The 12,842-nt window shown below is 34.5% G+C and overlaps 1 protein-coding gene across 1 annotated transcript in view; it reads left to right on the top strand.

Moving 5' to 3' along the window:
* LOC149795068 (protein FAM184A-like) overlaps window positions 1–12,842 on the top strand; it is a 64,286-nt gene that overhangs the window by 25,103 nt on the left and 26,341 nt on the right. The window contains exons 7-9 of the mRNA XM_089964771.1: window positions 4,122–4,283; window positions 10,134–10,255; window positions 11,170–11,320. Of these exons, the coding sequence (XP_089820897.1) occupies window positions 4,122–4,283; window positions 10,134–10,255; window positions 11,170–11,320 (435 nt within the window). The remainder of the gene's footprint in view (window positions 1–4,121; window positions 4,284–10,133; window positions 10,256–11,169; window positions 11,321–12,842) is intronic.

Genomic DNA, 12,842 nt, shown 5'->3' with positions numbered 1-12,842 from the left:
TTGTATGCAATGACACTGATGATACAACTCTTGAGAGAAATTGTATGTAATGAAGCTGTCATTCAGCTTTTGAGAGAAATTGTATGCAATAACACTGTCATTCAGCTTTTGTGAGAAATTGTACATGATAACACTGACATTCAGCTCTTGAGAGAAATTGTATGTAATAACACTGTCATTTAGCTCTTGAGAGAAATTGTATGCAATGACACTGTCATTCAGCTCTTGAGAGAAATTGTACATAATAACACTGACATTCAGCTCTTGAGAGAAATTGTGTGTAATGACACTGTCATTTAGCTCTTGAGAGAAATTGTATGCAATGACACTGTCATTCAGCTCTTGAGAGAAATTGTATGTAATGACAGTCATTCAGCTCTTGTGAGAAATTGTATGTAACAACAGTCATTGAGCTCTTGAGAGAAATTGTATGCAATGACACTGACAATCAGCTCTTGAGAGAAATTGTATGCAATGACACTGACAATCAGCTCTTGAGAGAAATTGTATGCAATGATACTGACATTCAGCTCTTGAGAGAAATTGTATGTAATGACACTGTTATTTAGCTCTTGAGAGAAATTATATGTAATGACACTGTCATTTAGCTCTTGAGAGAATTGTATGTAATGACACTGACAATCAGCTCTTGAGAGAAATTGTATGTAATGACACTGTTATTTAGCTCTGGAGAGAAATTGTATGTAATGACACTGACAATCAGCTCTTGAGAGAAATTGTATGTAATGACACCGACAATCAGCTCTTGAGAGAAATTGTATGTAATGACACCGACAATCAGCTCTTGAGAGAAATTGTATGCAATGATACTGACATTCAGCTCTTGAGAGAAATTGTATATAACGACACTGTTATTTAGCTCTTGAGAGAAATTGTATGTAATGACACTGTCATTCAGCTCTTGAGAGAAGTTGTATGTAACGACATTGTTATTTAGCTCTTGAGAGAAATTGTATGTAACAACACTGACATTCAGCTCTTGAGAGAAATTGTACATAATAACACTGACATTCAGCTTTTAAGAGAAATTGTATGTAATGACACTGACAATCAGTTCTTGAGAGAAATTGTATGCAATGACACTGACATTCAGCTCTTGAGAGAAATTGTATGTAATGACACTGTTATTTACCTCTTGAGAGAAATTATATGTAATGACACTGTCATTTAGCTCTTGAGAGAAATTGTATGTAATGACACTGACAATCAGCTCTTGAGAGAAATTGTATGTAATGACACCGTCATTTAACTCTTGAGAAAAATTGTATGTAATGACACTGATAATTCAACTCTTGAGAGAAATTGTATGTAACGACACTGTTGTTTAGCTCTTGAGAGAAATTATATGTAATGACACTGTCATTTAGCTCTGGAGAGAAATTGTATGCAATGACACTGTCATTCGGCTCTGGAGAGAAATGGTATGTAATGACATTGTCATTTAGCTCTTGAGAGAAATTGTATATAACGACACTGTTATTTAGCTCTTAAGAGAAATTGTATGTAATGACACTGATAATTCAACTCTTGAGAGAAATTGTATGCAATGACACTGACATTCAGCTCTTGAGAGAAATTGTATATAACGACACTGTTATTTAGCTCTTGTGAGAAATTGTATGTAATGACACTGATAATTCAACTCTTGAGAGAAATTGTACATAATAACACTGACATTCAGCTCTGGAGAGAAATTGTATGTAATGACACTCATTCAGCTCTTGAGAGAAATTGTATGCAATGACACTGTCATTTAGCTCTTGAGAGAAATTGTATGTAATGACACTGATAATTCAACTCTTGAGAGAAATTGTATGTAATGACACTGATAATTCAACTCTTGAGAGAAATTGTATGCAATGACACTGACATTCAGCTCTTGAGAGAAATTGTATATAACGACACTGTTATTTAGCTCTTGTGAGAAATTGTATGTAATGACACTGATAATTCAACTCTTGAGAGAAATTGTACATAATAACACTGATAATTCAACTCTTGAGAGAAATTGTATGTAATGACACTCATTCAGCTCTTGAGAGAAATTGTATGCAATGACACTGTCATTTAGTTCTTGAGAGAAATTGTATGTAATGACACTGATAATTCAACTCTTGAGAGAAATTGTATGTAATGACACTCATTCAGCTCTTGAGAGAAATTGTATGCAATGACACTGTCATTTAGCTCTTGAGAGAAATTGTATGTAATGACACTGATAATTCAACTCTTGAGAGAAATTGTATGTAATGACACTCATTCAGCTCTTGAGAGAAATTGTATGCAATGACACTGTCATTCAGCTCTTGAGAGAAATTGTACATAATAACACTGACATTCAGCTCTTGAGAGAAATTGTATGTAATGACACTGTCATTCAGCTCTTGAGAGAAATTGTATGCAATGACACTGACATTCAGCTCTTGAGAGAAATTGTATATAACGACACTGTTATTTAGCTCTTGTGAGAAATTGTATGTAATGACACTGATAATTCAACTCTTGAGAGAAATTGTACATAATAACACTGACATTCAGCTCTGGAGAGAAATTGTATGTAATGACACTCATTCAGCTCTTGAGAGAAATTGTATGCAATGACACTGTCATTTAGTTCTTGAGAGAAATTGTATGTAATGACACTGATAATTCAACTCTTGAGAGAAATTGTATGTAATGACACTCATTCAGCTCTTGAGAGAAATTGTATGCAATGACACTGTCATTTAGCTCTTGAGAGAAATTGTATGTAATGACACTGATAATTCAACTCTTGAGAGAAATTGTATGTAATGACACTCATTCAGCTCTTGAGAGAAATTGTATGCAATGACACTGTCATTCAGCTCTTGAGAGAAATTGTACATAATAACACTGACATTCAGCTCTTGAGAGAAATTGTACATAATAACACTGACATTCAGCTCTTGAGAGAAATTGTATGTAATGACACTGTCATTCAGCTCTTGAGAGAAATTGTATGCAATGACACTGATGATACAACTCTTGAGAGAAATTGTATGTAATGAAGCTGTCATTTAGCTTTTGAGAGAAATTGTATGTAATGACACTGTTATTCAGCTCTTGAGAGAAATAATAATGACACTGTCATTCAGCTCTTGAGAGAGATTGTATGCAATGACACTGACATTTAGCTCTTGAGAGAAATTGTATGTAATGACACTGTCATTCAGCTCTTGAGAGAAATTGTATGTAATGACACTGTCATTTGGCTCTGTTTTTTGAGAAATTGTACATAATAACACTGACATTCAGCTCTTGAGAGATATTGTATTTAAAGGCACTGTCATTCAGCTCTTGTGAGAAATTGTACATAATAACACTGACATTCAGCTCCTGAGAGAAATTGTATGCAATGACACTGTCATTTAGCTCATGAGAGAAATTGTATGCAGTGACATTGTCATTTAGCTCTTGAGAGAAATTGTATGCAATGACACTGACATTCAGCTCTTGAAAGAAATTGTATTTAATGACACTGATGATACAACTCTTGAGAGAAATTGTATGTAATGACACTGTTGTTCAGCTCTTGAGAGAAATTGTAATGACAGTCATTCAGCTCTTGAGAGAGATTGTATGCAATGACACTGACATTTAGCTCTTGAGAGAAATTGTATGCAATGACACTGACATTCAGCTCTTGAGAGAAATTGTATGCAATGACACTGTCATTCAGCTCTTGAGAGAAATTTTATGCAATGACACTGTCATTTAGCTCTTGAGAGAAATTGTATGCAATGACACTGTCATTTGTACATAATAACATGAAGGACTGCTGTGATTATACCAATATAAAGTTCAACTACCTTAATTGTACCTGTATCAAGTGACTGTCTTAATTATAATGGTAGCAAAGGACTGTTGTATTTATACATGTAGCAGGGGAACATTCTAATTTTCCAGTGGTTGTACTGCACTAATCATCATGATGCCAAAATTATTAAGATAAACACAAGATTCTGTTCTTTTGATAAGATCTAGGTAGGTTCAGTGTCTAACAAAATGGTAGCCCAAGTTACCTGGATATCACATTCATATATTTATTTACAAAATTATTTTATGGTCTTATTATGCAGGTGATGCGTCTGTCTAAGATTGTTCAAGAAAGTGAACAAGGTTTGGGCTCAGCCTCCAGTCATATAAGCAGTTTGAAAGAAGTCTCCAACCGTCTACAAGCTGAACTCAACAAAACCAAGAATGAGTTGAAAGATGCCAAAATAAGGGCAGCTGATCTGCAGGTATATGCAATTCCTGTTTAAAATGATATGCTGGTTAGACTCATCAAAACACTACCTGTGTCAATAAGTACATTTTAGCTACTAGTTGTGAAATTGTAAAATCCTGCAGGTGTGTAGATGCAATACAAGCTCATTGAATATTAAGCAGAACTCTGTGATAATCGATATAGTCAAACTACAGGTTTGGTGAAGATTAAACTAAAAATCTGTTAAAAGAGATGTGACCAATCTACAGATTTGTGAAGATTAACCTGAAATCTGCTCTAAAAGATATAACCATATACAGGTTAGTTAAGATTGATCTGAAATCAGATCGAACAGATGTTGTTGTAGCCATTTTCAGCACAAGATAGGCTATACATGGCGGCCAGTATAAATGGTGGAAGAAGAACCTAGGAAAACCCCGGAAAGAACCACCAACCCACAAGAAGCTACTGAAAAGCTTTCTCACATACTCACATAAGCCAAACCAGAGACTTGAACTACACAGACACAGGTGAGATGGCAATGATCCATAACAGCGAGCACTTTAGACCATTCGGGGCTTCTCGAACATATGTAGTCAATCTACAGAATGGTAAAGATTAAGCTGAAATCTGATATAACAGATTTAGTCAATCTGCAGGGTAATGCATTATTCACCTAACAGGATATCAGCTAAAATTTAGGTTATGCTGTCATCTATTTTATACAGATTTTTACTTTCTGACATGTTTGTTGTCTACTTGAAATCCAATCTTATCCATAAAAACTGCTAAATACTGTGATCTTTTGTTGCTTTTGTTGCTGTTGACCCAAAATAAAATTCTGTATTGGGATAGCTGATGGTTTTGTCATATATGTAAGGTTTTATTATATTTGTAATTCACAATCATGAACTGCTCTGGTGGCCTAGTGGTTAGAGCATCCGCCTCGGATGTGGGAGGTCATGGGTTTGATCCCTGGCCGAGTCATACCAAAGACTTACAGAAATGGTACTAACAGCTGCCTCGCTTGGTGCTCAGCATTAAGGGGTTAGTGTTAGGACTGGTCGGCCCGGTGTCAGGATAATGTGACTGGGTGGGACATCATGCTACATGTCTGGGGCATGATACCCCAGTGCTAGACATCACTATAAACTGCCACATTGCACACATCATAGCGATGTTAAAGCTACGTAAAAAATTCAAATCATGTCAGAATCATGCTGTACCTGTTAGAATTAAGCTTGTGAACTAGCAAAAATGCTTAAAAAGTTATACAGCATTGGGTATTTTTGTCCTGTTGATCTTTAGACCAACAAATTTTTCTACACATATATACAAATATATACAGGTTCATGTACCTTAATTTGTCTTTCTCAGTCTGACAGGCTAAACGTTTTAACATTTCATCATGAAAGTTATATGTAAATTTCTAAAACTACTCTGATCAAATAGTTTTGTACTCAAACCTCATGGTTTCAAACTGAGTTAAATATGTGCATACTGAGCTAGATATTCACATCATCTGATAATCATATTTTGGTATTCATACTGAACATGATAAATACATCAACTGATAATCATATTTTGGTATTCATACTGAACATGATAAATACATCAACTGATAATCATATTTTGGTATTCATACTGAACATGATAAATGCATCAACTGATAATCATTATGTGGTTTTCATACTGAGCTAGATATATGCATCAACTGATAATCATATTTTAGTATTCATACTGAGCTAGATAAATGCATCAACTGATAATCATATTTTGGTATTCATACTGAGCTAGATATATGCATCAACTGATAATCATATTTTGGTATTCATACTGAGCTAGATAAATGCATCAACTGATAATCATATTTTAGTATTCATACTGAGCTAGATATATGCATCAACTGATAATCATATTTTAGTATTCATACTGAGCTAGATAAATGCATCAACTGATAATCATATTTTGGTATTCATACTGAACATGATACATGCATCAACTGATAATCATATTTTGGTATTCATACTGAACATGATACATGCATCAACTGATAACCATAATGTGGTTTTCATACTGAGCTAGATACATGCATCAACTGATAATCATATTTTGGTATTCATACTGAACATAATACATGCATCAACTGATAATCATATTTTGGTATTCATACTGAACATGATACATGCATCAACTGGTAATCATAATGTGGTTTTCCTACAGAGCTAGATACATGCATCAACTGATAATCATATTTTGGTATTCATACTGAACATGATACATGCATCAACTGGTAATTATAATGTGGTTTTCATACTGAGCTAGATACATGCATCAACTGATAATCATATTTTGGTATTCATACTGAATATGATACGTGCATCAACTGGTAATCAAAATGTGGTTTTCATACTGAGCTAGATACATGCATCATCTGATAATCGTTTGTTGGTATTCATACTGAGCATGATACATGCATCAACTGGTAATCATAATATGGTTTTCATACTGAGTTAGATACATGCATCATCTGGTAATCATAATGTGATATACTGAACTAAATACAAACATCATGCAGTACTCATACTATAATATTCATACTAAGCTAAATGCATGCATCATCTTGTTATCTTACTCTGATATGCTTAACTGGATATATGCATCATTTGGTAATTATGCTGAGTTATTCATACTGAACTAGATGTGTAACATCATCTGGTAATCATACTGTGGTATATTGAGCTAGACATATGTATGATCTGGTAATCATTCTGTGATATACTGAACTATGTATATGCATCATCTGGTAATCATATTGTGGTATTCACACTGAGCTAGATCACATTTGTTCATTTGTTGTATTCATGCTGAACTAAATACTGTAGTACTTATGCTGAACTAAATACTATGGTGTTCATGCTGAATTAAATAGTATAGTATTCATGCAGAATTAAATACTATAGTATTCATGCTGAATTAAATGTTGTAGTGCTCATGCTGAACGAAATGTTATAGTACCCATGCTGAACTAAATGCTGTAGCACTCATGCTGAACTAAATACTATAGTATTCATGCTGAATTAAATACTATAGTATTCATGCTGAATTAAATGTAGTACTCATGCTGAAATAAATGCTGTAGCACTCATGCTGAACTAAATGCTGTAGCACTCATGCTGAACTAAATGCTATAGTATTCATGCTGAGTTAAATGCTGTAGCACTCATGCTGAACTAAATGCTGTAGCACTCATGCTGAACTAAATGCTGTAGTATTCATGCTGAATTAAATGCTGTAGTACTCATGCTGAACTAAATACCTACATCACCTGGTAATCATGCTTTAGGATTCATTTTCATTTTGAGACCTGCATCATCTGGTAATTATATTGAGCTAGATACAGGTGTCATTTGGTACTTATCAGGTGTCTAAATAAAACCAGTTTTGGATGATATAAGTATTCATGGATCCTACTATGAAAAAGCATATGATTTGACTTAATCTCAGTACCACACTGTTTTAATTCATATACTATGGACTTGGTACTGTGCACATGTTAATCTCAACATCACACCTTTTCAAAAAATATACTGTGGACTTAGCATTATGTTATTAATTTCAACATCACTCTGTTTTAAGTCATATACTATGGACATGTCTATGTGTTAATCTCAACATAACACCATTTTAATTCATATATTTTAAACATGTCACCATGTTAATCTATCACCAGGGTTGGTGCTGGCTTTAAAGAAGTTGTTGCCAACCTGAATATTTTGTCGCCAGTGTTTATAAAATGTCACCATTTTCATAATACAGTACTATCTGTTTATCTCAACATCCTCAGGACCAAGGTAATAGTGTCAACATAAGCGGATGTTGTGATAAGTGGTGGGTGGCTGAAAATAAATTGAAATTTCACATACAAGTAAAAAGAATTAAAAGGTGACCTGTTGTCAGTGACTAGAGTTTACAGAGAGAGAGTAGGCAAGAAAGAAAACAAAAACAAGGGAAATTTTGATTAAATGAAGACAACCAGTCTGCAATACACTTGTATATTGACAACTTACTTTTGTGTAGTACACTCCACACTGTGTTAAATAATATACATATATATGAAAAATCCATGATGTCGAGTATTAGATCATATGTTAGAAAATTCATGTATCAATCAAATCCCGTTAAACAACTAACATATATATAAAAAATAGTAGTCCTCATTTGATCTATATTGTATTTGCATCAAACACATCTCACGAAACAATTCACTCTGATATTCATTATCCTCTAGAGTAGCATGTTGCTGTATAGTTGTTTATATGCTACATGTAATTAAATTGGCTTACATTTTGGTCAATCAGAGACAACTGCCATGATAATGAGGCTACCAAGGGAATGAGGCTATTCAGTCAGAAATGAAAACATGTGAACAAATGAAAAAATTTAACTAACATTCTTGCAAGCTGTCCCACCTTCATTTAACTTGATGTCCAGATATATGTTGTTTCAAAATATTTGAACTTTAATTTGATTTTATACTGCCATTGTTAGCAGTCATAAGCATGAATATTTTTGCTGCAAACAGGAAACTTTCACGGCACAATAAATATGTTCCAATCACAATGAAAAATGAAACAATGCATTTATTTAAGCTTGTTGTTAACTTCCATTGATCAAAGGTCTTCAGTTTGCTTTGATGAGGGTGCATGTGTTATTAATGGCATCACTAAAGGTCCTCTTTGAAGGACCAAACAAAAGCTCATTTGTTATTGCTCCTGCAACATCAAATAATAGTAGAACATTGACTGAGACAGAATTTTTTTCATTTGCCATGTGTGTATGTGTGTGTGTGTGTGTGTATATATATATATACATATACATATATATATATATATATATATATATATATATATATATATATATATATATAGACAAAATGATCGACACTATTTTTTCTGGTACATTTTTCAAAGAGATAAAATATTGCCATTGTCTGGTTGATCATAGTCATTTCCTTTCCTGCCTTCAGAGCTGGTCGATTGTAGCTAGTCAGGTAGCATGGCTATTTTGGTTATATTACATCATACAGTACCAAGTCCAGACATCAGCATATTAAGTGGATTATGATATAACAATGCTGTTAGGGTGGTTTGTCAATATGAACAAAGGATTTGTTTATATAACAATAGAGTCCAGTGCAATTTTATATTCAATTTTGCGGCTTCCTGTCATGGATCCTTTGAATTTCTCCACTCAAAACCCAAGACTATATACAATTTTTAACACCCAAAAATGTTGTTGCCCAAAAAATTACTAGATGGTATATTTTTTCACCAGTATGGAAAAAACTCAGTTTGCCACATAGGCAAAGCCCAGCATGATGCCTGCATCACAACATTTAATTCACACGCTTTAGCCATGTCACTGTGTTATTCTCAACATCACGCCTTTTAATTCATGTCTTATGTACATGTGACTGTGTTGATCTCAGCATCAGATCATTTTCGTTCATATACTTTAGACATGTCACCATGTTAATCTCAGCAACACGCCATTTTAATTCATATACTTTAGACATGTCACCATGTTAATCTCAGCATCACACCATTTTAATTCATATACTTTAGACATGTCACCATGTTAATCTCAGCATCACACCATTTTAATTCATATACTTTAAACATGTCACCATGTTAATCTCGGCATCACACTATTATAATTCATATACTTTAGACATGTCACCATGTTAATCTCAGCATCACACCATTTTAATTCATATACTTTAGACATGTCACCATGTTAATCTCAGCATCACACCATTTTAATTCATATACTTTAGACATGTCACCATGTTAACCTCAACATCACCAACTTTTTCATTCAGGCTGAGTTAGACAAGCTGAAGATGCTGCACGATACCAAGATGAAGGAGGCAAGTGCTGAGCAACAGAGAAAACTGGAACAACTATCAAAAGATTTGGAACTCAAATGGTCTGAAACACTCAGGTAAGCAATTTATGTTTTTATCCAGATTTTTATAAGTGATGTTGGCATGGACAGCTTACATTAGTATACGTCAACAACAAAACTTCAGGAATGTGAACTCTGTCCACTTAATACATTTTTATTGGAATTGTAAGAGTTGATTACATAGCAAGCAAAATCAGTAGCTGAACACTAACTGCAGACCAATAATATCTTCATCAGCATTATCAGCAAGGTAAATTATGCAGAATGTGGAAATACAAGTTCCAAAAAAACAAATTATCTTTTTAAAAAACACATTATTCATTAGATTATGAAGTATTTGTATCATCAGTGAAGCTAATCAATGGAATCAGTCTGACTGAAATTATCAATAGAATTGGGCTGATGGAACTCATCAATAGAATCAGTTTGATAGAACTCATCAATAGAATCAGTCTGATTGAAATTATCAATAGAATCAGTTTGATGGAACTCATCAATAGAATCAGTCTGGTGGAACTCATCAATAGAATCAGTCTGATGGAACTCAGCAATAGAATCAGTCTGATTGAACTCATCAACAGAATCAGTCTGATAGAACTCATCAATAGAATCAGTCTGATGGAACTCATCAATAGAATCAGTCTGATAGAACTCATCAATAGAATCAGTCTGATAGAACTCATCAACAGAATCAGTCTGATGGAACTCATCAATAGAATCAGTTTGATGGAACTCATCAATAGAATTAGTCTGATTGAACTCATCAATAGAATCAGTCAGGCTGAATTTGATCAACATAATTAGTCTGAATGAACACATCGATAGAAACAGTGATTGACCTGAACAGAATCAGTTGTATTGAACTAATTGTTATAATCAGTCAGATTAGAAGCTCCTCAAGTAGAACGTAAACATGAGAAATGTGAAACTACTGTTTTTTTGGCTTTTAGATCTGAATGTGCCAAACTACGCCAGGAGTTGACAGAACAGAAGGAGAAAGAGAACAGATCTGCTCTGCAGCATCTGGCAAGCTTAAAGGATGAGGAAATTGCAGCGTCTAAAGCTGGGTGGGAGAAGAGAGTCAATGACCTCATGAAACAGGTAACTTCAGAACTGTGAGAAAATCTGTCAGTCCTATATAAAATTATAGTTCAGGTCTCACACATCAATCTGCTAACAGTTTATGTCAGAACCATTAGAAAGTCCAGTTTTTGCCATCGCTTATGCAGTACACCATTTGCAGGGTCTATTCTTCTGTTTGTAATTTATAAACCTTTACAAAGGGCATCATTTCCAAAGTCTATTCTGTTATGTGAAGTTTGTCACCCCATACACAGGGCACCATTTGCAGGGTATATTCTTGTATGTTTAGTTTGCCATCCCTTACACAGGCACCATTTACAGAGTCTTTTCTCATGTGTCGATTTTGCTAACCCTTACACTGGTACCATTTGCAGGGTATATTCTTGTATGTGCAATTTGCCATCCCTTACACAGGCACCATTTACAGAGTGTATTCTTGTATATGCAGTTTGCTACCCATTACAAAGAGCACCATTTGCAAGGTCTATTTTTGTATGTGCAGTTTGCCACCCTTTACACCAGAGGTCTCAAACGCAAAGAACCCTGAGGGACACATGAGGGCAATTTTGATGGCCCAAGAGCCGCACCACATTTGTCATCTCTCATGACACCTTGTGACGCTAATCATTTGTGGGCCACATGATATTTCTTAGCGGGCTGCAAGTAGCCCACATGCCATGTGTTTGAGACCCCAGCTTTACACAGTGCACCCTTTGCAGGGTCTACTTTTGGATATGCAGTTTGCCATCCCTTACAAAGGGCAACATTTGCCTGGTATATTATTGGATGTGCAATTTGACATGCCTTGAGCATGGCACATGCAGAGATTGATAGCATGATTATTGTCTTTATATCAATTCATGCACACATGTGACCATACTCATTTAGTCTGTGTCCAGTAATGTGTTCCCATACTCATTCAGTCAGTGTTCATCAATATGTTACCATACTCATTTAGTCTGTGTTCAGCAATGTGTTACCATAATCAATTAGTCTGTGTTCAGCAATCTGTAGCTACACTTGTTTAGTCTGTGTTCATCAATGTGTTACCATACTCATTTAGTCTGTGTTCATCAATGTGTTATTATACTCATTTAGTCTGTGTTCAGGAATCTATAACTATACTCATTTAGTCTGTATTCATCAATGTGTGACTATACTCATTTAGTCTGTGTTCAGGAATCTATAACTATACTCATTTAGTCTGTATTCATCAATGTGTTACCATACTCATTTAGTCTGTGTTCAGTAATCTGTAACTATACTTGTTTAGTCTGTGTTCATCAATGTGTTACCATACTCATTTAGTGTGTGTTCATCAATGTGTTATTATACTCATTTAGTCTGTGTTCAGCAATCTGTAGCTACACTCGTTTAGTCTGTGTTCATCAATGTGTTACCATACTCATTTAGTCTGTGTTCATCAATGTGTTATTATACTCATTTAGTCTGTGTTCAGGAATATATAACTATACTCATTTAGTCTGTATTCATCAATGTGTGACTATACTCATTTAGTCTGTGTTCAGGAATCTATAAC

This window comes from Sinohyriopsis cumingii, chromosome 7 (genome assembly GCF_028554795.1).
Source record: "Sinohyriopsis cumingii isolate HCF-2022 chromosome 7, ASM2855479v2, whole genome shotgun sequence".
NCBI classification, from domain to species: domain Eukaryota; kingdom Metazoa; phylum Mollusca; class Bivalvia; order Unionida; family Unionidae; genus Sinohyriopsis; species Sinohyriopsis cumingii.
The sequence above is the reverse complement of the archived record's forward strand: the minus strand, read 5'-3'. Positions and strand labels throughout refer to the sequence as shown.